This window comes from Apteryx mantelli, chromosome 2 (assembly GCF_036417845.1).
Source record: "Apteryx mantelli isolate bAptMan1 chromosome 2, bAptMan1.hap1, whole genome shotgun sequence".
Lineage (NCBI taxonomy): Eukaryota > Metazoa > Chordata > Aves > Apterygiformes > Apterygidae > Apteryx > Apteryx mantelli.
In genome coordinates this window covers 96,699,070-96,723,728 of record NC_089979.1, presented here as the reverse complement: position 1 = coordinate 96,723,728, position 24,659 = coordinate 96,699,070, and the positions used below count along the sequence as shown (strand labels likewise).

The 24,659-nt window shown below is 40.1% G+C and overlaps 1 protein-coding gene across 3 annotated transcripts in view; it reads right to left on the bottom strand.

Moving 5' to 3' along the window:
• ANKS6 (ankyrin repeat and sterile alpha motif domain containing 6) overlaps positions 1-24,088 on the bottom strand; it is a 39,032-nt gene extending 14,944 nt beyond the window's left edge. For all 3 annotated transcript variants that reach the window (XM_067291147.1, XM_067291148.1, XM_067291149.1), the window contains exons 1-8: positions 23,754-24,088; positions 20,832-21,331; positions 14,826-14,870; positions 10,052-10,256; positions 7,868-7,974; positions 6,161-6,309; positions 1,144-1,354; positions 483-532 (exon numbers count right to left, since the gene is read on the bottom strand). In XM_067291147.1, the coding sequence (XP_067147248.1) occupies positions 483-532; positions 1,144-1,354; positions 6,161-6,309; positions 7,868-7,974; positions 10,052-10,256; positions 14,826-14,870; positions 20,832-21,331; positions 23,754-24,088 (1,602 nt within the window). The remainder of the gene's footprint in view (positions 1-482; positions 533-1,143; positions 1,355-6,160; positions 6,310-7,867; positions 7,975-10,051; positions 10,257-14,825; positions 14,871-20,831; positions 21,332-23,753) is intronic.
• Positions 24,089-24,659: the final 571 nt, after the last annotated feature.

Genomic DNA, 24,659 nt, shown 5'->3' with positions numbered 1-24,659 from the left:
ATTGATTTTAACAGGAATATTAACAATCCACTTCCAAAGAAGTGACAAACAGGATACCTGGCCAGGTAGTCCTCTAAATTCCCAGATAAGACACCTGGGAACATTGAACATTTCTGGAGAACACACAAAGCAGGATCAAGCAAAGTAAAAAAGAAGCAATTAATGTTGACTTTCTGGAGTTCTCTCAGTCAATCATATCAAAAGCTTTTCAACTGATTTTACAAATTCATTGTTGATCATATAAAGGTATGGACTATTCTTTCTTAAAAGAGTCAGTATTCATCAACAGCTACCACACCATATTATTTGTAGTATTTCCTAGTCTAAGAACAACAAACGCGTCACAGCTTGTCAGTTCCTGTCTAGTGACTCTCAGTAAATGACAGCTCTCTTTTTAATGGTGACTCGTAGGAAGGTAAAAATTGATGGAGCTGTGTGACCTTCTGAGTTGGGCTGAACATATCAAGAACACTGCAACTAACCATGGTTGTCAATAATTCATCATCCTTTCCTCCTTTTACAGTGCTTACACCTGAAAAACAGATAAGTGATTGTTTATTGTTTACATGCTCCTACTTCTTATTCTCAAGAATATCTTACTGCTTTCAAATGTCTTAGTTTTACTCTCAGTAAGCGCACAGAGCCAAATTTTTCACCAACATTGTTTATGTACCAAAAATCAGGTCACCACTCTTATTTCACAACACAGACTACTGGGGTTTTGCATGGAGATCCACACAATTGCAATACACGTGCTTTATGATTTGGGCTTTTCTGATAGCTTTTCTCAGGTTTTTATACATAAATTGGGTACTCATCATATAAATTAGTTTACCAAAGATATTAACATTTTCTGAGTGAGCTGTCACTACTGTCCAATTTAATGGTGTTTGCTAGAAAACAATAACATTGTGACATTAGCATTTTCCTACTTAAATGACGTGGTACTCAGCATGCAGTGCAATCAACAGTCAGAAGTACAAACGTGACAGAATTAATATGTGACCAGTCTCCTTCTATAACTATATATACATTATGCATCTTTTCCTCTATATTAAACTAAATAGACACTAAATAAGTACATTAGAAATAGTATCATCTTGACATAAGAGAGCATTTCCCATAAGACAATTCTGGCTTTACCACTATCTTTGTTATTTGTGATCTGAGCTGCAGCAGCATCAGGATTTCCAGAGGTGTCCATATCACTCTGTGAAACTGCTTTTATGGTGGCATTTAATGAAGATTCAGGCTCATCAGGAAAAGGCACAAACTGATTAGAAGAAAATCCATGACGCAATGTCTGAGTCAACTTCAGCTTGCGGAAGCGATTGGACATCCTGCTCCACCACGACTAGATTGATAAGATAGAACAATTTAGTTCTAACTAAAAGAAAAAAGAAGAAATGTACAGTTAAGTAACCTTCACTTCATCTGTCAAGGAGTTTTAGAGATAAACTACAAAAGCAATGTTAAAGTGGTTTGCAATTATCAGCAGAATCCCTCACCACAGTCTTTCCCTATTTTTCACTTAGCAAATGGTTTATAATATTTTTCCACACTATCTGGAAAGACAACGTAGATGAATTTATTAGGGCAATTTGAATAGGAACTTTTGACAACTACATGGCAAATATTTAATCTTTCAATAAACTCCCAATTTCATCATCCATTCTTATAATCTCTGGCATCAAGGAACCGGCATGTATATTTTCCAGCTTTTTCCAGACATGCATAAAAGTTATCTGATCTGCATGAAAGCCTGTCCTTAGGTTTTGGAAAATCGGTGGCAAGCTGGCAGTGTTCTGACAGTATTCCTGTCCATCCACGGTATGTACAGTCCTGCTAGACAGATAACTTACATCCTGCCCACTCAGTTCATGCAAAAAAATATATACTGAGTAAGTGCAAGTCAAGGAAATACGAACAGCAAAAATGACACAATCCTTAAGAATACTGCAGCTACAGCATCCATCCATACAAACATAGTACCCATGGAGATTGTCACAGGAGGGGACCAGCTTTGCTCAAAACAAAGTTTATCCAAATAGATTACACACTTCCCACGTTTTTTTTAAGTGGATGCTTCAAGAGGAATACTCTGTTATTTTCCCGTTACATTTCTCCAAACTTTAAAAGACCTATAGCCTATATTAAGATGACCTATGCAGTCAATATTAAGCATTACATGGCTTGGAGGTAAATAAATCAGATTATAAATATTCTCTGGTTATTTTTAGTAAAGCTTTTTCTTTCCAGAACACTTAAAATATTAAGGCATTTTTAAATGATGATACTTCATCAAGGTAGTTTTGCAGGATACACAATCCAGATATGCACTTTCCTAGTTTACTCTTTATTCTTGGCCATTCCTGGTTATCATACATATTCCTCTCTCTCCTTGGCATTTAAGTTTTTTCAACTCCTTATAGATACATGTCTTCCCAACTGTCATACTAAGTAATATAAACTGTAAACTTACTGCCTGTAAATCAATCCTTCTAGCAGATGATCATTAAAAAAAATTTAAAATCTGCACAGAGCATTAGTAAGAGAGTTCTCAGACCCTTGTATCTCTGTGGAGCCATATCTAATTAAGATTTACATTCCTCTCAGCAACAAAGACCTGCTGAAAAAAGGCAAGAGAGACGAATAGTTCTGAGAAAGCAATAAAAAGCACACAGTTCAGCATTTATTCACATTCCAACGGGAACTGAAAGGACAAAAAAAATCTAGCTTTGATATGGAACACAATGAGCATACAAGCAAGACTGCCTGTATAATGCGGTCTGCTTGTTGCAAGAGTCATTTAGCCTCAGCAAAGGAGGAGACGACTTCTAAGTTCCTATCATTTTTGCTACTCCTCTTTATAGTGCTTCTGATTTATTAATATATACACTCACCACAAAGTCACCTGAAATGAAGTATGGTCACTACACTACCATACAGAAAACTACCACTACCCTTTGAAAAGCGAGGAGTGATTGTGGGGAGGTGCAGCTTGTCTTCTGCGGTTCAGAGCAGGGCGGTCCAAGGTGCGGCGTCTGCAGCGTGCAGCTGCAGATGGCAGGGACCAATCTGCAAACACTGTAATATCACAAACGTTCGACAGCTGCGGTAAAGGACTTTAAACTAGAGTGAAGCAGCCAAATAACAAAAATGCTTTGGTGGGTAAAAATATCATCTGTGAAAGGCTGAAATCTAGTAGTAATGGGAAATGCAGTGGTATCAGACGAGAGAAAAATGGTGTTGCCACTTGAGAAATACTTTAGATATTTGTATGAATATTAGGAATAAAAGGGTAACAGAAGAACTGGAAATCTCTGCCCTCAACCAAAACGAAATCTAAAACAGAGACCGAATGTGATAATTCACACTTCTGTAATACTGATATTAAGAGTAAAATTTGCTGCAGAAGGATAAGCAGGAAGAAAAGAGGAAATAAAACTTTTGTATATGGAGAAGGCACAACTTTGTTTTCAAGTCCAGAAAATGGTGAGAAACAAACTAGTAGGAGTTCCTAGGCGAAGTTACAGGGGGAAAGAGTAAAGATAATGGTCATTCATCACATAGTCAATAGTTAAAGGAACAAGGGCCTGTACTATGCATAAATTAGAAATAAAAGAAAAACAAATGAAAGTAAAAAGTCTACTACTTAATGACAAAGATGATCCAATAGGGGACATGGAAAAGGTTGATGCAGCCATTTTTTTTTTTTTTAACTTCAGAACAAGATCATTTGTGATTAGGTATTTTAGTATAAATACCATTAATAGCAGGAAGGTAGAAACATATTAATACAGAAATAACACACTACAAATATTTAAATGAGCTACACAAATTAAAACAAGAAAAGACTGATTAAATTTACCCTAGACTAACTGTAGTCAAAACAGTCTCTGAAACAATACTGATCATCTTCAAGAACTGGTAAGAGGATGGAGAAGTTTTGGAAATTAAGCAAAAGGCAAGCACACATTTATCTAAAGAGGAAAAGGAAAACCTGAAAAATTACAGACCAATCAGCTCAACTTGAAAGAACATCAGTGAAAAAAATTTCTGTGTACCTACAACTCATAAGAGACAGTTGGCGTGGGTTTGTCAGGAAAAAATTGCATCAAATCAATCTTTGTTTGACAGAACAAGTCAATCTGTTTGGCAGAAGGGAGCACAAGCTGTGACATATCTTGACTTTATTAAAGCTTTTATCACTATTCCATGTGACATTCTTTGAACAAACGAGGGATATACAGTTCAAATAAAATTAATGTAGGGGAAGTGCCATAGTCAAAACATATGTTTTAAGAGACAAAATACCAACAATTCGCTGTCAAATTGGAAGCACATATTTAGCAGAGTTAAACAGGAGTTTGGAAATATTCATTAACAGGAATGATGAAACACTTCACAGTAAAAACTGCAAAATGGGCTTGGGTTAAAGCAGAACTTTAAAAAGTCTCTAAAATGCACATCAACAGTAGCATGGAAATTGGCCTGTGTGTTTCAAGACCCTTGTAATATTTATGCTAAACATGCGAGATCACAAACTCAAGCAAATTCTGAGGTACATCACTATGAAAAATTATCCACCAAAACAAGTAATAACTGCAAAACCAATAAAATAATTTTTTTTTCTTCTTTTTTGCACAGAAGACTAGGTGACAATTCACAGTATTCTTGTTTAAATGGCATACCTGTTCTGACTCTATGTTGTTTCCTACTGGACTATTGCCAATTTCTAGCTGAGGACACAGCATCCCAGTGACTGCACAGAGGACAATAAGTCTGATTCATGCACACTTCCACTCTTCAGAGTCTCCTATGATCTTCTTAATTTGCAGTGCCAATAGCCTGTTCCCATTCATGGTTTAAATGAAGTCTACCCCTGTCCCAGAAGTTTTGTCACTTCATGATGAGCCACTTCTAACACAGAGATTTAGCTGTCCCACACCTAGTTCCAGGAGCATTTCTAAATATACTCCCCCTGGAGATCCCAAGCTTTAGTTTCCTTCCTGCATCACGTCTATTACATACCATAAAAGTAAAACAAAGAATTACTGATGCAATTCCTGCATAGAACACACACACAAACATGCAGGTTCTCACCTTGTTAGGAGATACTGTGACCGACCAACAAAACTCTACAAGGGAAGAGGGCTCAGAGGAGATGGGCAAGGGTGAAGTGCCCATGAAGCTCAGGGACGAACGTAGGGAGTGACTGACCACGGCTGTAGCACTGAAAGCTGACTTTATCTCAACACAACGAGGGATTGGGGACCAGAGGGTGGCCTTTGTTTTAGATAAACAGCTATGTCAGTGTGGATCAACTGGTGTAAAAGTTTCTCCCCAAGTTCATCAAAAGAGTGTGAATGTTTCCCTGAGTTAGCCAGACCAGCATGGGAGGGGAAGTGTATACGTGGCTCAGCCCAACATGGAGTATAAAACCTGAACTAAAGAATTTTGAAGAGAGCAATGGGCTTGAGCTGGTCTCAACCCATGTACTTCTTCCCAGCGACTGAGGATGCCCAGCATCCTGGCAGTGAGCATATTACAGAGACCAGTAATGGGGATCACATTAGTATTGTGATTGAACTGAATATTGCAATTGCTATATTTTGCTAAGTGACTTGTATTGTGATTTCAGTATATTGCTGATCACTCTGCTGAATCAAAAATCCCACGTAACATCAAATATCTCCAAAGAAGTAAATTTTGTTATTAAACATTACACCCTCCATGTGTGGAATATCTAAAAGTACCTGGTCAGAGAGTATTGGACTCTGACAGATAACTAACTAAATCCCCGCAATTTGCCCACTCCCATTTCAAAGAAAACAAACAAACAAAAAAAACCCTCAACCATGAAAAGGAAGAGTCTACTAAAACTGGAGTAAATTTGGACTGTAAAAAGGGAGAATTAAAATTAAGATCATAATGGAAATTCAATTCCAAACTTATCAACACCATAACTTCCACTACTTCATTATAAGATTTATTGCTAGGCCCTGAAGTGCTCTGATGTAGACTCTTAATGAAGAGAAACAGTCACGTATTAGATCCAAAGTACTACTTTGCAATGACCTTCTCTGCTTCATACATTAGAGGAAACCATATATTGGTTATTTATTAAGAAATCCTCAAAAAGAGTAAGTATATTTACCTTTAATCCTCCTCTGTCATCTGGCAACATAGGAACATTTAAGGAATGCCTACTTCTGGAACAAGGCAAAGATGATCTGCTGTTCAGCTTACTCTTGTCTTTGTCTACTTGCATGCATGCTGATGCTAGTAACCGTACAAGTTCTGTGTCTGAAAGAAAACAAATTAATATATTTTGGTCTGTTTTGCTCTCCCCCAAAATGTAACACATCATGACTGATATGCTAACACTTCCCCTATGAGCGTAACACAATACATCAGACAATCTATCTAAAATTCTGATGCCAAGGTCTTGTACTTGCTTTCCTTCCATCTTTTTCAGAAGAATATTCTAAAATAACTCTCAAACACAAAAGCAGATTAGTCCCCAAAACCTTGTTTCTTGGCCTGTGTTTCCCACCCCTTCTCCCCACACAGCCACTGCAGGCTTACTCCCACCCCTCTCATTGTATTTCTCAGTAAGCGTGCTATTCAGCCAGAATCAGTTGTGTGTGATGCAGTGAACTGCTTCCTCTCACACTTTTGTAGAGGGCAAGAACAACACCGGGATGCATCCTTTTCTCACCTGACCCAGAAGAGAGCAGAAAAAATGACTATTCCTTCTTCAAGCATAGGTTGCAGAAAAGAAGCTTGAAATTAAATCCCAAAGAGAAAGGGCATGTTCAGCCTGGACAATGAAGGGACTGAAAAGACACAGCAAGGAAAAGGGTGGAGAAAAATAAAATAGGGAGGAAAAAAAAAGGAAAAGGAGGAAAAAAATATGAGATGAAGACAGGAAAGCAAAAAATATTCTGTAAAACATTTTTTATACAGAAGTCAGAAAAAGACTGTCAGAAGGGCAGGCAAAATGACCTACATATTCTCCTTGTTGAACAGGAAACAACTTAACTGGTCTGTCCTACAAATAATTAACTATAAGAAAAACATATTCACTATATGTAGCCTCTAAAATTTCATACTACTAGTGCTTCACCATTGACAAAGAAAAGGTATCTGCTACTGACTAAAAACACCATCATCAGTAAATACGGAGAAAACGAACATTAATTCCATCAGAAGTAGTGAGTTTTGGCTTCAGAAAAAGGAATTCAGGTACCAGGAAAGGTTAATAAGAAAGTGCCAAATTATACAATCTAAACAAATTACAGCAAAACCTAAATGCATTTCACCAAAGCCCACCTGAAGTCTGTTGCTTTTTTCTAAAGCGCTTCCCATGAAAATCAGCCTGGAATCCCAAAGTTTGATTTATTCTCAGCCTTTCTGTCCCTAGTGGGAGCTTCAGCCAGGAGTTCACTGCTTTCCAGACAACTGCACTCTCTCTGTCCTGTCCCTTTACTACTAAGTAGAAATTTCTAGCTCCAGAACTGGGCATTTCCCTAGTTCTGTGCCAATGACACTACAGAATACCAGGGCCACCACAACCAAATGCCACTGAACTGGCTCTGGTGCCAGACAACGTATTTTGGAGCACCTTCAAAAATAAGCCAGGAGAAGTGTGCAAAATCCATTAACCCACAAACGTATGTATTCATCTAAGCAATTAACCCAATAAACACTGCTTTCAGTAACCTTTTCTGGTCCAGTCTTGCATGGACATCAGGGGATACTCCTAGCAACTTTAATGTATTTTCTAGATTGGAAGGGATGTTTTTCTTCTGTCTGCGTTGAGATTACAAACATTTCCTCGGTGCTCTTTGAAAAAACATACCTGGATCATTCAGCAGCATTATCAGGTCAAAAGCTGTGTATCCATTTTTTGCACGCAGATTGACATCAGCTCCTTGATTTAACAAATACTTTACAACATCTTTGTTTCTTCAAGGGGGGAAAAAAGAAAAAATCATTTATGTTAAAACAGAATGAGAAAATCCTAATATTTCATTCCCACCCTTCCATGCCACTGTTCCTTCAATTAGAACATAGAGTTTTAGCTTTGCAATAGCTAACCACGTATAAAATTTGTCCAGAACTTATTCAGAAGCTCCCATGATTCCTTCATTAGTCACCATTTCCTCACTGTGAATTATACTGACATGCAGAAAGTCAGCCTAAAAAAAGCTAATTTGAATAGCGAGTTTCTTAAACTGACCCTTTGACAATGATTTTGCAATTTTTTCCCCAAACACCTTCCCAATGAAAGGCCATTAGTGCCTATTTTACCTAGGGTAAAAAAACAGGTAGAAAGACAAAGGTCAACCCAGAAGTCATCATATACCATTGTGAACACTTTAACATAACTTCATATTCAGAACAGATAAGAAATTGTATATTTGAAGTCAAATTGACTGGAGATAATTTTTAAATTCCAAACAATACTTAATTCAGAGATATAAATTAAATAACTGAGAAGGCACATAATCAGTTCCTTGAGGTACTTAAAATGCAAAAACAATCAGAATTAAATGACAACTAACACAAACACCTTCCAACAAAGCTCATAAAAATGAGTCCCATAAAAGGAACTCGCCATCCTGTTCCCATTAACGGTCCTCTCTCCTACACCTGAGTAAATAAACAGGGCATGCCTTACAGGTCAAAAAAACCAATGTACTTCAGCCTACAAAATAAGCCAACAGACAATGAAGCTGTGGTGAATATATTTAATACAAAACCCAAAGCAGATACCAACCTTGTACAAAAACAAACTCTGGCACGCATAAGCAGTACAGAAAGAAAAAATGTTAACTAGCAATAGTAGACTGCAAACTCTAATACTGAAGCTGACAAATAGATCACAATCTCTCCACTTCCAAAGACTGCTTCTAATCCCACTTAATCTTCATTTCTGAACAGACTCCAGATAAAAACAACCTAAAATGAAGGAAGAATGTTCCCCTTTTTCCAGCAAAAAATTCTTCTTATCCCTACTATAGCTCCTCTGCGTACTTCCTATTACATTTTATCTTCTCCTTAAAAATTTGTCACCCAACCTGCTTTCCACTCCTCCACCCTCAGGGCACATGGAGGGACACAACCCTCTCCCCTCACTGCTGCTGCTCCTGAGAAGGCTAAAGCCTTGGAAAGTTCTTGGAGGCTGATGATTTTCCGTTCCCCAAGAAACAGAAAGGGCAGTATCTGACCATGTGCAGCTCTCAGCTGCACTCCCTGCTTTCCAGGGCAAGAGGAGTGCCTGAACACTGGGAACTGAGCAACACCACAGCAGGAGCAAAACAGCTGCATTTTAAAAATTAGTGGGCACTGAAGTGAATCTTCGCTATTGCGATGGCCTCATCCGTAATAATGGAGAAAAGTTCATCTTCCCCAATGCGTGATCGTGTACCCAGACAATACCAGGCGTATGACGGAGATCACGTGTACAATACCAGGCCTGTTTCTGGGGCCTGATTCTTAAGTGCCACCCTCCATTTATAAAACCTTCTCAGTAGCCTTAGAGAAAGCAAGAGTCAGGCCTCTGGTGGACGCATCTCAGAAAAGGCAATGAAAACTGAAGGCTATATAGGGACTCATAAGAATGGTCAGAAGACTGGAAAGCATGGCACATGAAAAGGTGACTGAAGTTCCGCAACTTGATATAGGCCTACAACCCTGATATGAGGTGACATTATCTTGCAAAACACTAAAAATAATCCAAGACTGAAAGCTGAAATCTGCACAAAAGCTCCCGGTGCCTGCATGGAACACAAGGCTCTCAGCACTTCCAGGGCAAGGTTTAAGTACCCAGGCATGCCATTCATTTATTAAATCCAAAATGGTGTTCCTGTCTGTCCCGAGAGCGCTATAGAGTTTTATAAAATTGAGGCACACGAGTCTCTCAAATTCTTATAAGAGTTGTCTGCCTCCTAAGTCAATATCCAAAAGATCTTTCTATTTAGATGTAGGAAGAAGAATGAAACTTCTTTATTGCTAGACCTCAAGAAAACATACAACTTACCCATGGTATGTGGCCTGCATTAGTGCTGTCCAGCCATGAACATTATCCTGTTTGTCAATATCTGCATTTTTCTCAACAAGGAGCTGGACAAGGGGCAGCTGTCCAGTTACAGCAGCAATCATTAATGGAGATGCGCCATCACCATTAGTAATATTGACCTGACTTGGGTCTTCATCAACAATCTCTTTAACCAGCCGAAAGTCTCCTACAAAATAGTGATAAAACAATGTACACAAGTAATAGATAACTGCTTAGCCACTGAATTAATACCTATTTTAATTTGCTGACACTGACTAAAAATTAGTGGAATTAAAACAGAAAAAGTATACATTACTTTAAAATATATAGTACTTTAAAATATCATGAATGTGAAACAATAGAGTAGATTAAGAGTAGACTTATAGGTCCATCAGCACTAGAGAAGTGAAATACTAGAGGTTCAAACACCAATGCAAAATATTTGGACCAATCTTTTCTTTAATTGATCAATACATCTATCCTAGCTACATAAAATTGTGGCACAAGCAGGAGGCACTGTTTTCCCTCCTTTTTTCTCTACCTGTACCTTTGGAACAATCCCCTTAAAGAATCATTTTTCAAAATAAAGCCACTAAATCATAAAGGCTGTATAACCTGCAGTGCAACCCATGTGAAGACACTGGTAGGGAATGTTTCTATAAAATTGTCATAAAACACAACGTTGTACAAAGAAAACTGATGAGGCTGAAACACCATGATTTGTCCTCAGCAGGACTAGAATCCGCATCTTATGTTCATAGACTGAAATCACAGAAAGAAATAATTCTAGAATCAAAGAAAACAGGGAAAAAGACACTTTGGAAGGTGATGGAGACCACCCCTTGCCCCTAAGAAGTGAGAACAGTATCCTATGTCATACTGACCCTATGTCAATATGCCCCTGACAAAGGTAGTTCACTGCTCTTAAAAATCTCTGCTGACAGAGATTCCACAGCCTCCCAGGCAATCTATTCCAGTGCTTAACCTTCTTGTATTCAAAAAGGTTTTTTAATTCCTCCTTGAAAATTTAAACTGAATCCCCTTCTCTGCAATTTAACATCCTTTACTTCTTGCTCAAAAGTAAGAGATTATTCAGCACACAAGAGGCGAGTAGTCACTGACTCCTCATCTAGATTATGAAAAACAGTGCAAAATATGCTTCTGAACACCTTTTAACCAGAACTTATTTTTTTTCCTAAATCTGAATGCAGGTAGGAACAAGCCCTTTTAAAAACATATGAGGTAATCAGGGTCATCTTAAGCAGAGAGCTTATGCTCACCCTTCTGACTCTAACATTATCCTCCTTTACTTTTTTGATGATACATGGCAGACAAAACCAGGGAATAAGCATCCAAGATTAAAAAAAAGATGTTTGTGATTGAACATGTACTGTTGCAGGAATAGGGGCAAAAAGAAGCAGATCATCAACTACAACACAAATGGAAATATTTTCACTTTTAAAATATCTTCAAATAGTAAATTGCTTTATGAACACAGGCTGCCTTCAACTCAACCACAGGCACAAATATCTTCCTTGAAAAGACAATCAGAATCCCAGATAACCTCTTCGGGCACTTCAGTGCACTCATTCAAGTGAAAACTATCATCCGCCAGCAGTACTCATTTTATTTCTCGGAATAGGAAACATACAGAAGCACAGAAGTGATTTTTGTGTCCCAATTCAGTAAAAGACAGCAAATGGCTTTTTTAATACCAAGCTGTATCACAGACTTTGTTAAACAGAAACTTTGAAGTCTACAGAGACTCCAGAGTTGATTTTGAACTCTGGCTTGGACACTTCTTAACCCAGTAATTTTTTTTTTTTTTTTAAACAATGTTGCTATCTGTAGCCAAGAATTTCAGGAGAACCAAAAGGAATTTGGTGACCAGCATTCCTCTGGCTCCCCTAAAACTCCTACCCAGTGCTGACATCTTAAAATCTCAGACTAAAAGTCACATAGATATGATAAAGGCAGCTGAACTGCCTAGAATTGTAACTGACTTGAGAAAGAAGTTTTGGTAGCTTAAGCTTAAAGAGTTAACATTTATGAGAGACTCACATTCCTGCTACCTATCATCTCTTTCTTCCTCACTATTATGTAAGCCATTTCCAGTTCTGGGAGTTTAAAAAGCCATAAAGTTTCTTGAGTTGGTGAACTGAAGCTGGTTAATGCTGGTTAATGAACTGAAAGGCTGCAAGAGCTGGGACTGTTCAGCCCACAGAAGAGTAGACTTGGGGGGGGGGGGGATCTTATCAATGTGTACAAGTATCTGAAGGGAGGGTGTCAAGGATGGGGCCAGACTCCTCTCAGTGGCGCCCAGTGACAGGATGAGAGGCAACGGGCACAAACGGAAACACAGAAAGTTCTGTCTGAACACGAGGAAAAACTTCTTCACTGTGAGGGTGACGGAGCACTGGAACCGGTTTGGCCAGAGAGGTTGTGGATTCTCCTTCCTTGGAGATATCTGAAAGTCAACTGGACACATCCTGGGCAGCCTGTTCTAGGTGACCCTGCTTGAGCAGGGGGGTTGGACCAGATGATCTGCAGAGGTCCCTTCCAACCTCAACCATTCCGTGATTAATGGAACAGCAACTTCTAAGCTATCATACCAAACTCAGGATCAGATGTGAATGCTAAGGCAAAGCGTGACTATTTGAAAATATACCTCTAACTTTTCAATAGGAATGCAATGACAATAATATTTAGAAGGTATTTTTTGTTGATTTAAAGATGCCTAACTGTAATCTATTTGGATAGATGTCAAGAAACAATGACATCTTCCTTCACAACATTTCTCATGTACAATTAAAAAAATCTAAAATCCATCAGTAACTGAGAACGGTACTAACTCAAAGTTCTTCTTCAGGTTGCAGCTCCCTGTTGAAAGAGAGGGGGTGAACCACAGCAGAGGCTTCATGATTATGTCACAGTCAGGAGTAGGCACCTGGACAAGCTTGCCATGCATGCCTCCCAGTCAGGTGTAAATCCAGCTTTCAGCAATATGTGATCAGATTTTCTGTGCCATAGTCACAGAAAGCATGCTTTCAGTAGAGATTATTAGATCCACTGTATATACAAGGCTTTACCACATCCAGAGTCTGTTTAAGTGCAAACGAAATACAGTCACTTTTGCATAGCATGAAGCCCAAGCCAGTAAGACTTCTGGACCTGCTCTGACTCTGTGCTACATGCTCTGCACAACACTCTTGGATTTGGTAGTATAGTAGGATGGACTGCTAAAACATCAAAGCATTTCCATACAAAGTCTGTCCAGGTCCATTTGGACTTACTAAATGGTCACAGTTTGGACACCTAATTACCATGGTGTTTTCCATTTGTCTTCACTGCCTAACTCCTCAGGCTTTAGGAGAGAGTACTAGCTCAGCAGAGATGCTGCAGAGCTTGTATTGCATTCTTGAGTGCTGCAATAGGAGGACATATTAGCTCAGATTACAGACCTGAGCCAGTGCTGTGCATTCATCCCTGGCCGACTTGAAAATAAGTCCACTGGAACCTACAACACTTGGGAGCATGTTGCAGAGAAACATGTTGTAGGTGGCTCTGCAAAAGCCACTCCAGACATAGCCCAGCAGGTGCTGAGCAGGACCTAACAGGCCCAGCAGGGCAAACTTGCTAACTGCATAGGCACTGGGATGCCCATGCATCATTCTCCAGGACCTGTATTACAAATGTTTCTTCACCATCTGGGGCATCTGAGTCCCAAGTAACGGCAAACTGACTTGAGAGGGAACCCAAGCACACAGGGTACCCTTTGTGAGACTCTCATAGGTCTCATGGGACACCTCTCAGAAGTTCATTGAGCATAAAATTTATTCTCACATGAGAACAGTATCTTTCAATGTTTGAAAAAATACTAAAAATAGAAACAACTTTTTTATTACTGAGTGACTCAAGTCTCCTGACTGTCTATACAGCTAGGACAGTAGACTGTAGGTGTTATAATACAGTTGAGAACACATTTAAATAGCAAAACAGCAAATGTAAGGGCAGGAAACAGACAAGGTTCAAACACTGAACCACTCTAGCCTGTCAGAGAGACTACAAACAGTGCAGAGTTTTCTAACCTGTGATATATAAGGAACTTCAGCAGGAAGAGAATAGTCCTGTTTCCCTATCCTATGCCATCAGGTGGCAAGACTCAGGCCAAATCCACCATCTCAGCATTTTTTCCTATGCTAGAAGATTCAGGAAAACAGGTAACCAGAAAGTTACTTTGCCATCCACCGCAAGTGCAACCCATCAGCGTCTGGATCAAATTGAAATCAACAGGATGAACTGGCTCTTTCTGCTTCCCAAGGAACAGGTTTTTTTGTGTGCTCATGAAAAGTAACTTACTCATGAGAGCACAGGCAAGATTCTGAGACACTCTGCTCTTGAAACAACTTTAAAGAGCAATTACAATGTTCATAGGGAGTAGAAGCCAACATATTTTTGCACCAACTAGCATTTTTGTTTTCATGCTTCAAATTTATCAAGAAGAAAAAGAGCTTTTTAAAGCAAGCGTGGACTTGGAATAACTGGAACTACTGAATCATATTATGGCATGAAGGACACAACCATGAGCTGTAAACACAGACTACAGAAATACTTCTATTTTTTACATTAAAAGAAAAATAAAGAAAAAACAAAGACATGTAAAAACAACACACATTGTCTCAGTTTCCCATTTTAGCAAACAAGCGTGCCCTGCAGTTACAAGAACCAGACATGGAAAAATCCTGTCAGTACTTACCCAATTTCAAAGCATGAAAGACATCAGGTTGCCTCTTTTCTGTATCTGGAAAGATACAAATAGTTGTATTAACAACTGCTACAAAGGCAAAATTTTCTAGTAAAGTTTGTACAGTAAAAAATGTAAACAAACTCTACATACAATTACTATAAAACATTTGTTTGGACATATGGAATCAGGAAGAAAGAAAGCACACATAAACTTTATATTACACCTTTGGGAGGAGTATTTCACTTGTATGGCTTTCTGTGCAGAGTTAACGTTACAAAATATATTATCAGTAAAGGTTTCTGCCTTTCAACATCTATTCTGTATCAGGAAATGGCATTTAGAAACTTCTGGGTTTCAAGTCTGAGAGACTAAAATATCAGTTAAAGAACCACAGTAAGGTTCTGTAGAATGGTGTAATCCTCTGCACAGGCGTAAACATTCAGCAAGTGAAGGGCTACTTTGAAAAGTGGCTCAAAAGGAATTTTACAAGATGTTCCTTTTTTCCCCCCCCCTTCTCTTGAGCATTGCCAGATTAATTTGTGAAGTTCACAAAAATACTGGTGCTTCAGCCACACAGCTTGTTTTCTACTTGTGCATTAATATAGATCCTTCAGCTCCCAGTTCTTCATCCTCAAAATAAGAAGTGTAATTATTACAAAGTTAAAATATTTTGAGTGAAGGATCTTACTTCCTACCGGCTTTCAGAGTGCTTTGAAACTGCTGGCACAACGTAGGATGAGGAAAAAACAGCGACCTATTTTGCTCCTTCCTTTTCTGACTCAAGTTAGAAAAATACATCCTTCTCTGTCTCCCATATTATTGACACTACAGAACCAACGGGGTGAAAAGATTTTAAGGAAAACAAGGAGATGTAGAGGGACCTCCTCAGTCTGAATCTGTCATTTTTATGATAAAGCAGAAAAGGTTAATATTCATAGCTTAACATCAGAAGAAGTCATTTGCAACTGCTGGCAAGCCTGAAAAATGATGAGAAGCTCTTAAGATATTTTAAGGCTGGGAACTGGAGCTATGGGTCCTATGTTTATTTCCGGTTAAAAAACTGTTCTTACAGAAAAAACTGTATGAGCCCACTGTTTGTTGGGCAATGAATTTCAAAACCTAAGTTTAGGAAAGGCCCAAATTCTTTGTACTTGGCATATGAAAAGCCTGAACAAGAGGCAGCCTCTGGGAGCAGGAGACCATGATGAGGTGCTGGAAGAAAGGGTTATGCAGACCACACAACCCAAAGCAAAGACAGGGACAGGACGCAGGGAACAACAGGGCTTTTTCAGGCAGTTCAAAATTTTGCTACTGAAAACAGCCCTGAGACAAAAGTCACTTTTGTTTGGGATGCAATTTACCCTATCTATAGCAATGGATCAGAAGATAAATTCTCTTTCTGCTGCCTCACATTTGAGTGAAAGAACATTTTTTTTCCCCAGAATATACTCCAGAGTTCAGAGGAGAATAAAGCTATGGTCAAACATCACCGTGGAAATATCTGGTTTTTTAACCCCTCCCTGCTCCAGTTAATTACTACACTTCTGCTGATGGAAACTATCCCTCAGCAGAGGTGACAAGAACATGCATCTGCTTTTAATGCAAAGTCTCCTGTTCTAAGCTAAACAGCCTTCTCCAACAGTTTAAGCTGGATTGGATGATTATAGAAGACTTTTTCCTGTACACTGTAACTAACTCATGTTTATTGTCAGAGACTGGCCACAGCCAAATGTCTACAGTTAGCCAGTTCTGTCTGCTGCCTTGGCTGTATGAGAGTCCGAGCTCCAACTTAACCTATGAGTCAACATGTGACTAAGTTAAAATCTTCTCTGAAGCAGAAAGAAATGTCAGATTTCTGTCCCTGTTTCTTAAAGTAAAAAGGAAGCTTGACCGGCAAGAATGACACCAAATTTAAATAAAAATTTACAAGTTTTAAGCAAGAGAGGCATGGCTGTATTGGGACTGTGGCTATGTCCACACTGCAGTGTAATACAGAGGTAATTACCTAAGCTTTAAATAAGCCTATTTGAGTAAAGCAGCAGAGAGCTGGGAGTGGACTAACTTACCCTGAGGACTTTCTGCCCCAAGGCTGAGTTGTAGCACCTGACAGAAGTTCTTTTTAGGGCTAGTCACATCCTTAGGTTTTAAAGCAAGTACGCCAATGAGGAAAAATCTAGATGCCTATCCTCTTCTGAAGCTTTTCCAAACCCTTTTCTTAAGCACCTCCCAACATCTGTCTACACTATAAAGCACAAATACCTTGAAAGATGTCCCCAAACAGCCACATACAGAATAAGGTCTCAAACTATCTGGGAGAGATATCCAGTAAAAATTTTTATTCGTTTTTACATATTCGTACTTTTTATTTTATCCACAAAGAATTTTTAAGAAACTAAATTCATTAGCCTTTCAAACTGACAGATAACAATGAGTAGTTGTGACCTTTCTCTTTAATAAAAATTACATGCAGAAAACTACCAAAAGAGTACAGGCATACGTCATTTTATTGCGCTTTGGTATACTGCGCTTTGCAGATATTGCATTTTTTACAAATTGAAGGTTTGTGATAACACAGCGTCAAGTAAGTCTATCGGCGCCATTTTTCCAACAGCATGTGCTCATTTCGTGTCTCTGTGTCACATTTTGGTAATTCTCACAATATTTCAAACTTTTTCATTATTATTATATCTGTTATGGTGATCTGTGATCAGTGATCTTTGATGTTACTATTGTAATTGTTTTGGGGGTGCCACAAACCGCGCCCATATAAGACGGTGAACTTAATTGATAAATGCTGTGTGTGCTCTGACTGCTCCACCGACCGGCCATTCCTCGTCTCTCTCCCTTTCCTCGGGCCTCCTTATTCCCTGAGACACAACAATATTGAAATTAGGGCAATTAATAACCCTACAGTGGCCTCTAAGTGTTCAAGTGAAAGGAACAGTTGCACGTCTCTCACTTTCAATCAAAAGCTAGGAATGATGAAGCTTAGTGAGGAAGGCATGTCGAAAGCCGAGAGAGGCCAAAAGCTTGGCCTCTTGCGCCAAACAGCTAGCCAGGTTGTGAATGCAAAGGAAAAGTTCTTGAGGGAAATTCAAAGCACTACTCCAGTGAACACACGAATGATAAGAAAGCGAAACAGCCTTATTGCTGATATGGAGAAAGTTTTAGTGGTCTGGACAGAAGATCAAACCAGCCACAACATTCTCTTAAGCCAAAGCTGAATCCAGAGCAAGGCCCTAACTCCCTTCAATTCTGTGAAGGCTGAGAGAGGTGAGGAAGCTGCAGAACAAAAGTCTGAAGCTAGCAGAGGTTGGTTCATGAGGTTTAAGGAAAGAAGCCGTCTCCATAACATAAAAGTGCAAGGTGAAGCAGCAAGTGCTGATGTAGAAACTGCAGCAAGTTATCCAGAAGATCTAGCTAAGAGAATTGATGAAGGTGGCTACACTAAACAACAGATTTTCAGTGCAGACGAAACAGCCTTCTATTGGAAGAAGATGCCATCTAGGACTTCCATAGCTAGAGAGGAGAAGTCAATCCCTGGCTTCAAAGCTTCAAAGCACAAGCTAACTCTCTTGTTAGGGGCTAATGCAGCTGGTAACTAAGTTGAAGCCAATGCTTATTTACCATTCCAAAAATCCTAGGCCCTTAAGAATTATGCTCAATCTACTCTGCCTGTGCTCTGTAAATGCAACAATAAAACCTGGATGACAGCACATCTGTTTACAACATGGTTTACTGAATATTTTAAGCCCACTGTTGAGATCTACTGCTCAGAAAAAAAGATTCCTTTCAAAATATTACTGCTCATTGACAAGGCACCTGGTCACCCAAGAGCTCTGATGGAGATGTACAACGAGACGAATGTTGTTTTCGTGCCTGCTAACACAACATCTATTCTGCAGCCCATGGATCAAGGAGTAATTCCAACTTTCAAGTCTTATTCTTTAAGAAATGCATTTCATAAGGCTATAGCTGCCATAGACAGTGATTCCTCTGATGGATCTGGGCAAAGTAAACTGAAAACCTTCTGGAAAAGATTCACCATTCTAGATGCCATTAAGAACATAGCGATTCATGGGAGGAGGTCAAAATGTCAACATTCACAGGATTTTGGAAGAAGCTGATTCCAGCCCTCGTGGATGACTTTGAGGGGTTCAAGACTTCAGTGGAGGAAGTAACTGAAGGTGTGGTGGAAATAGCAAGAGAACTAGAATTAGAAGTGGAGCCTGAAGATGTGACTGAATTGCTGCAATCTCATGATAAAACTTTAACAGATGAGGAGTGGCTTCTTATGGATGAGCAAAGAAAGTTGTTTCTTGAGATGGAATCTACTCCTGGTGAAGATGCTGTGAACATTGTTGAAATGACAACAAAGGATTTAGAATATTACATAAATTTAGTTGATAAAGCAGTGGCAGGGTTGAAGAGGATTGACTCCAATTTTGAAAGAAGTTCTATTGTGGGTAAAATGTTATCAAACAGCATCACATGCTACAGAGAAATCCTTCACAAAAGGAAGAGTCAATCGATGCGGCAAACTTCATTGCTGTCTCATTCTAAGAAACTGCCACAGCCACCCCAGCCTTCAGCAACCACCACCCTGATCAGTCAGCAGCCATCAACATCAAGGCAAGATCCTCCATCAGCAAAAAGATTACGACTCGTTGAAGGCTCAGATGATGGTTAGCATTTTTTTAGCAATAAAGTATTTTTAGTTAAGGTATATATATTGGTTTTTTAGGCATAATGCTATTGCACACTTAATAGACTACAGTATAGTGTAAACATAACTTTTATATGCACTGGGAAACTAAAAAAATTCATGTGACTTGCTTTATTGTGATATTCACTTTATTGCGGTGGTCTGGAACCGAACCCACAATATCTCCGAGGTATGCCTGTATGAACTTGCTTAGTAATTCAGGTACTCAAAAGTTAGAAAATTACTAGTAAAAAAACTAGTAACAAAAGTTAGAAAATTAGTACTACCATATTATTCTATTCTGTACAGAATAATCATCTTTTAGCAAGCAGTTCTGCATATACTATTTTAGACTGGATGAAAAAAATTTGTAGTTAAAGTTAGCTCGCTTCTTCCTAAACCTTGATATCATCTAATAAAAGATACTACCTCTCTCTATAAAGTCTTATATTTCTTATACCCTTAAATTATTATGGCTACAGCTACACTACCACCACACATTCTTTATTCACAGAGTCACAGAATGTTTCTCTACCTGGTCTCATCTCATTCAGTGCACGTAATGGGTGCATTAAGAGGCAGAATTAAAGCAACTATAAAAGCAGCATTTCTTAACTTCATTTTACTTGAGATCTGCACTGAAATAATGTGCTTTTAATCTAGTTTTGCATACACACGAGCAAAGAATATGTGCATTTGTATGCATGCACGCATTTTTCTAATGTTAACCTCACAAAATTTTTCTTTGGCTGACAGGTAAAGAGGTCCTTCATTATTAGATTTTTTGTGCCTACGTAGACACCTTATTAATCACATCTCTTAACCACCTCACTATAAAACTACACAGACTGAAGTTCTTTAGTCTTTCACTGTAAAGCAGGCTTTCTAGATTTTATATCTGTTACATTTTCTTCGAGTTTGTGATATTCTTTCTTTGACATCCTCTCCAGTTTTCGACATCCCTAATTCAGTGCCATGTCAAGTAGGTCTTTTTCATTTTCTTCCTAAATAAGCATCTGTATCATGCATTTTAAAGATAAAAACAAACAGTAAAGAAAACTTTTTAAAATGTTTCAAACACAATTTTCACTGCAGAACAGGAATTCTGTCATGTTAACATAGAGGAAATCTGCAAAGTTGGGTATGCCTGGCCTACCCAAGATAGGTGTTTCTACACCAACATCTCCCTAGATCAAAGGAGTCTAGTTACATGTTTTAACATAATGTTCATTAAAAAATGATCCCTTCAATTCACAAATATATAATCAAGACTTCAGGAAAGCAAAACAAAAAAAATTAATGCTCCATACCTGGCTGGGGTCTGATCGTTGTTACAGATTCCAGGTAGTCCTTCATGTCTTTGTGTTTGAAGCCGACAGAGATTTCAAAAGGTGTTTTATGTAGTACATTCTGGTGATCAGGATTGGCACCTTTGTCCATGAGCTGCTGGGCCAAGCTCACCCTTCCGCTAACAGCTGCCAGCATTAAAGGACTCCAGCCCACTGTCTTCACAGTGTAATTACAGTCAGCTCCCCAGTCTAGTAACAAACGGACCACTGCCTCATGTCCATGCTGGGCAGCTGCCATTAGCGGGGTGATATCCGGTAGGTCCTCTCTGCTGCTGTTCAGTAAGCTTGTACTAAAATGGTCATAGTTGTCTACAAACGCCCCAGATTCCAGCAACAGCTTCACCATGCTGACGTGGCCACCTCTGGAGGCCACTGTGAGCACGCTGGCTCCTAACTTGTTCTGCGCATTCAGATCAGCACCATTCTCCAGCAGGATGTGAGCCACACTTATATGTCCAAACCTTGACAGACAGACAGAGATAAGCAAAGCAAGATAATGAACTCCTGAGGTGGCAGAAGCTTCTCACAGAAAACTGACATACTCTTAACATGGAAAACCTGGTTACCAAATTGGCCTATCGACTAATGGAAAGAAGTGAGATACTACACAGGATCATGTATCCACCACTACATGTGACAGTGGCCACCTTCACTGGAGAGGCATGATCAACAGCTGAAGCCTGTGCCTTCCTGCACTGCTTTGCCCGGATAGGTGACCATGCCCATAGTCTAGACATTGCTTTAAGAGGATGTCCCGGCCAAAGCAGCAATGCGCTAGCCTCATTTTTAACTGCAGGAGGATATCAAAAGTATAAATTCCATAAACCCTTAATCCTCTCATTTCCAGGCCTGTGTCACAGTCAGGAATCAAAGTCAGCTTGTTTGCATAAGGTAATTTTCTGAGATCCTAGGTACCCTGACCACAATTGAATGAGTGGAATAAAAATTTCAACTAATCAACGCTGAAGGAAAAAAAAAAAATTCAGACCACTTCATGAAATGGTTAGACAGTCTTTTGTATTTGCACCATCCCTTCCTTTCCAATTTCACCATTAAGCCAGACTCACTTGACTATCAGAGGCTCTGGTAATCTGTCAGGAAGCTACAGTCAATCATGCAAGCTACACACCCAACCAGCTAGCTACCAGTGAGAAAATGGAAACCCTTGACCCCTCCTCAGCTGAGGAGACATTCCACATTTTTATAAACATAACACATATATAAGATATATTTTACGCTTCTTGATGCAGATATCGTGCATTACTATATGCTTACGCACTGTTTAATGCAATCAAGCTTGGATCCAGAAAGCAGCTCTTCTACACTTCAGCAAAACAAATGTTATTTGAGGAATTGCTACAGAATGCTACTAACCACTAACAGCAGACAGAAGACTAGTTCCTTATCTTTCTTCCAGAAAATACACAGTTGCAGAAGCAACCTTCTAGGGACTGTCTAGTCCTTGGGTCTATCCATGTAGCTTAATATTGTGCCTGTCACCATGGTAGATCCTCAGCTACTGTGCACACGGTTAATGTTATGCACACATGCTGCTCAACAGGACTAAACACAGCCAGAAAAATAAACATGTACATAGTTTGAAACCTGTGTTTGTAAGGACTCTGTATTTTCTTCATTTCTTTAAAACAATTAGAGGGTTATGGTGATTTGGGTTTATTGTTTTTAGAGAAGGAGTGTAAGGCTTTCATTAAGGAAGAAAAATCCAATAATGTTTCTATAATGTTTATCCCTCCCTTTTTTTTAAACCTTCAAAAAATAACAAAATCATTGAACCTTTTCCTCCTTGTTCTTACTGGAAAACTAGCTATATGATTCATTCTTTGGGAACTTTCTACGGACTTTAAGTGAATGGTTGAACAGACAATGCTGACTTTCAAACAAACTTTTTTTTCCAAGCATGTTATGAAATGAATGTTATGAAACCCAAAAAACATTTCTCACTCAAGCATTCAATTATTACAGGAAAACACTGTCCTCCAATTTTGCAAAATATGCATGATAATCCACAGGGTATTTATATATGTGAAGATAAGCACTAACGTAAGCATTAGCAATACTGGAACCTTTTGTAACACAGTAGTGAGTGATACCAAAACTATTGTGATAGATGAAGAAAAATACCCAGTTTTGTCATTAAAATTGTAAGAAACGATTTTCCATATGCTCTAATGAGCCATTTAGGAAAATAAGGAAAAGCCAAGTGAAATGAAGCGTTTCCATTTACCTCATTATGCTTTAAATCAGAGATCTCTCAACAGGTAGATAAAAAAACCCAAGAAATTAAATAAAGTAATGTATGTATTTTATTTCCATCTAGTGAAAAAAGAGGTATAGTGTTTTCATGCCCAGGTTACCTTCAAAAACTCAGAAAGCAGCGATTCCTCACTAGTTTTACTCATGAATTAACTAAACATGCCTACAGCTTTAATTACCACATCTTTAAATGCTACCTTAACAATCCAGGCACCCATTGGGGGGGGGGGGAGAGAAAAAAGTTAACGCTCGATTTCAGCACTTATTTAAATTTACACTTGACAACCCATTCTCAAGTCAGAGTCATCTTCCAGAAAAGAAACAGGTGACTATTAAGATCTACCATAACCACCTTTAAAACACAGATACATTAATCGGACCGTACAACGGGGAATTTCGCTCGTCCGGCACGCACGGGTGCTTACCGGGGTGGCAGCTTCCCCCCGCGGCCCCCAGCCCTCGCCCCCGCTGGCGGGGCGGGGTGGGCGCGAACCCACGGCCCGACGAGGCGCGGAGCGGCGGGCAGGCCGGGCGAGCAGAGCCCGCCCCGTGGCCGGGCAGGCGGATGGAAAGGCCGCCCGTCCGCCCGTCGCGTACCCCCACCCCTACCTGGCGGCCTGCATGAGCGGGCTCCAGCCGTAGTGGTTGCAGCTCTGCACCGAGGCCCCTTTCCGCAGCAGGAACCGCACCAGCTGCTCGTGGCCACCGGCCGCCGCGAACTGCAGCCCCGTGTTGCCGGCCTCATCGGTGCCGTCCACGGGCACGGGCGGGGAGGCGGGCACGGCAGCCCCTTCGCCGCGAGGCTCCGCCGCCCCCTCGCCACCGCCTGCGGCCTCGCCGCCGCCGCCGGGCGGCCCCAGCAAGCGCTGGGCGGCCTCGCAGTCGCCCTGCTCGCAGGCGCAGAGGAGGAGCTGCAGAGGCGCGGGCACCCCGCACTCCCCCATGGGCGGAGCGGCGCGGCGCGGCCCGGTCCGGTCCGGTCCGACGCGGCCCGGCGCGGCTCGGCGGCCGCGCTGCGGCGCGACGGGGAGGAGGGGCCACCCCGACCGGAGGAGGCGATGAAGGGGGCCGGGCTCGGCTTCGTGCTACAGTTACTCATTCTCAGTCCGAGACGTGTCCTGTCCGCGTAACGTGGTGTTCTTCCCCTAGCCATCACAGCAAGTCTTCATTATAGAGCTCATTCACTCTCGCCCAACATAGTCCTTTTTCCCCCCACTTTGTAACACGACTTGTGCAGTTTAGCTCAGTCGTTCTGTGCCAGGCCCACTCTGGTTATGTTATCCCTCAGCCTGTGCTTGCACCTTCCTACTTCATTTTTCCTTCAACTCAACTTGCAGCCAAGTGATTCCTCAACAAAAAAAACATTTTCCCCCAGACATCTCCAATCTGCTATTCTTTTAGTTTAAGGAGTTTGAGTGTAAGACTCAGATGCCTTGTGGCATGACATGTGGCATGTGTTTGGCCCCCACCTCCTTATAATCCAAATGTCTTCTGTCTAGCTTCAGCCTCCTAGAT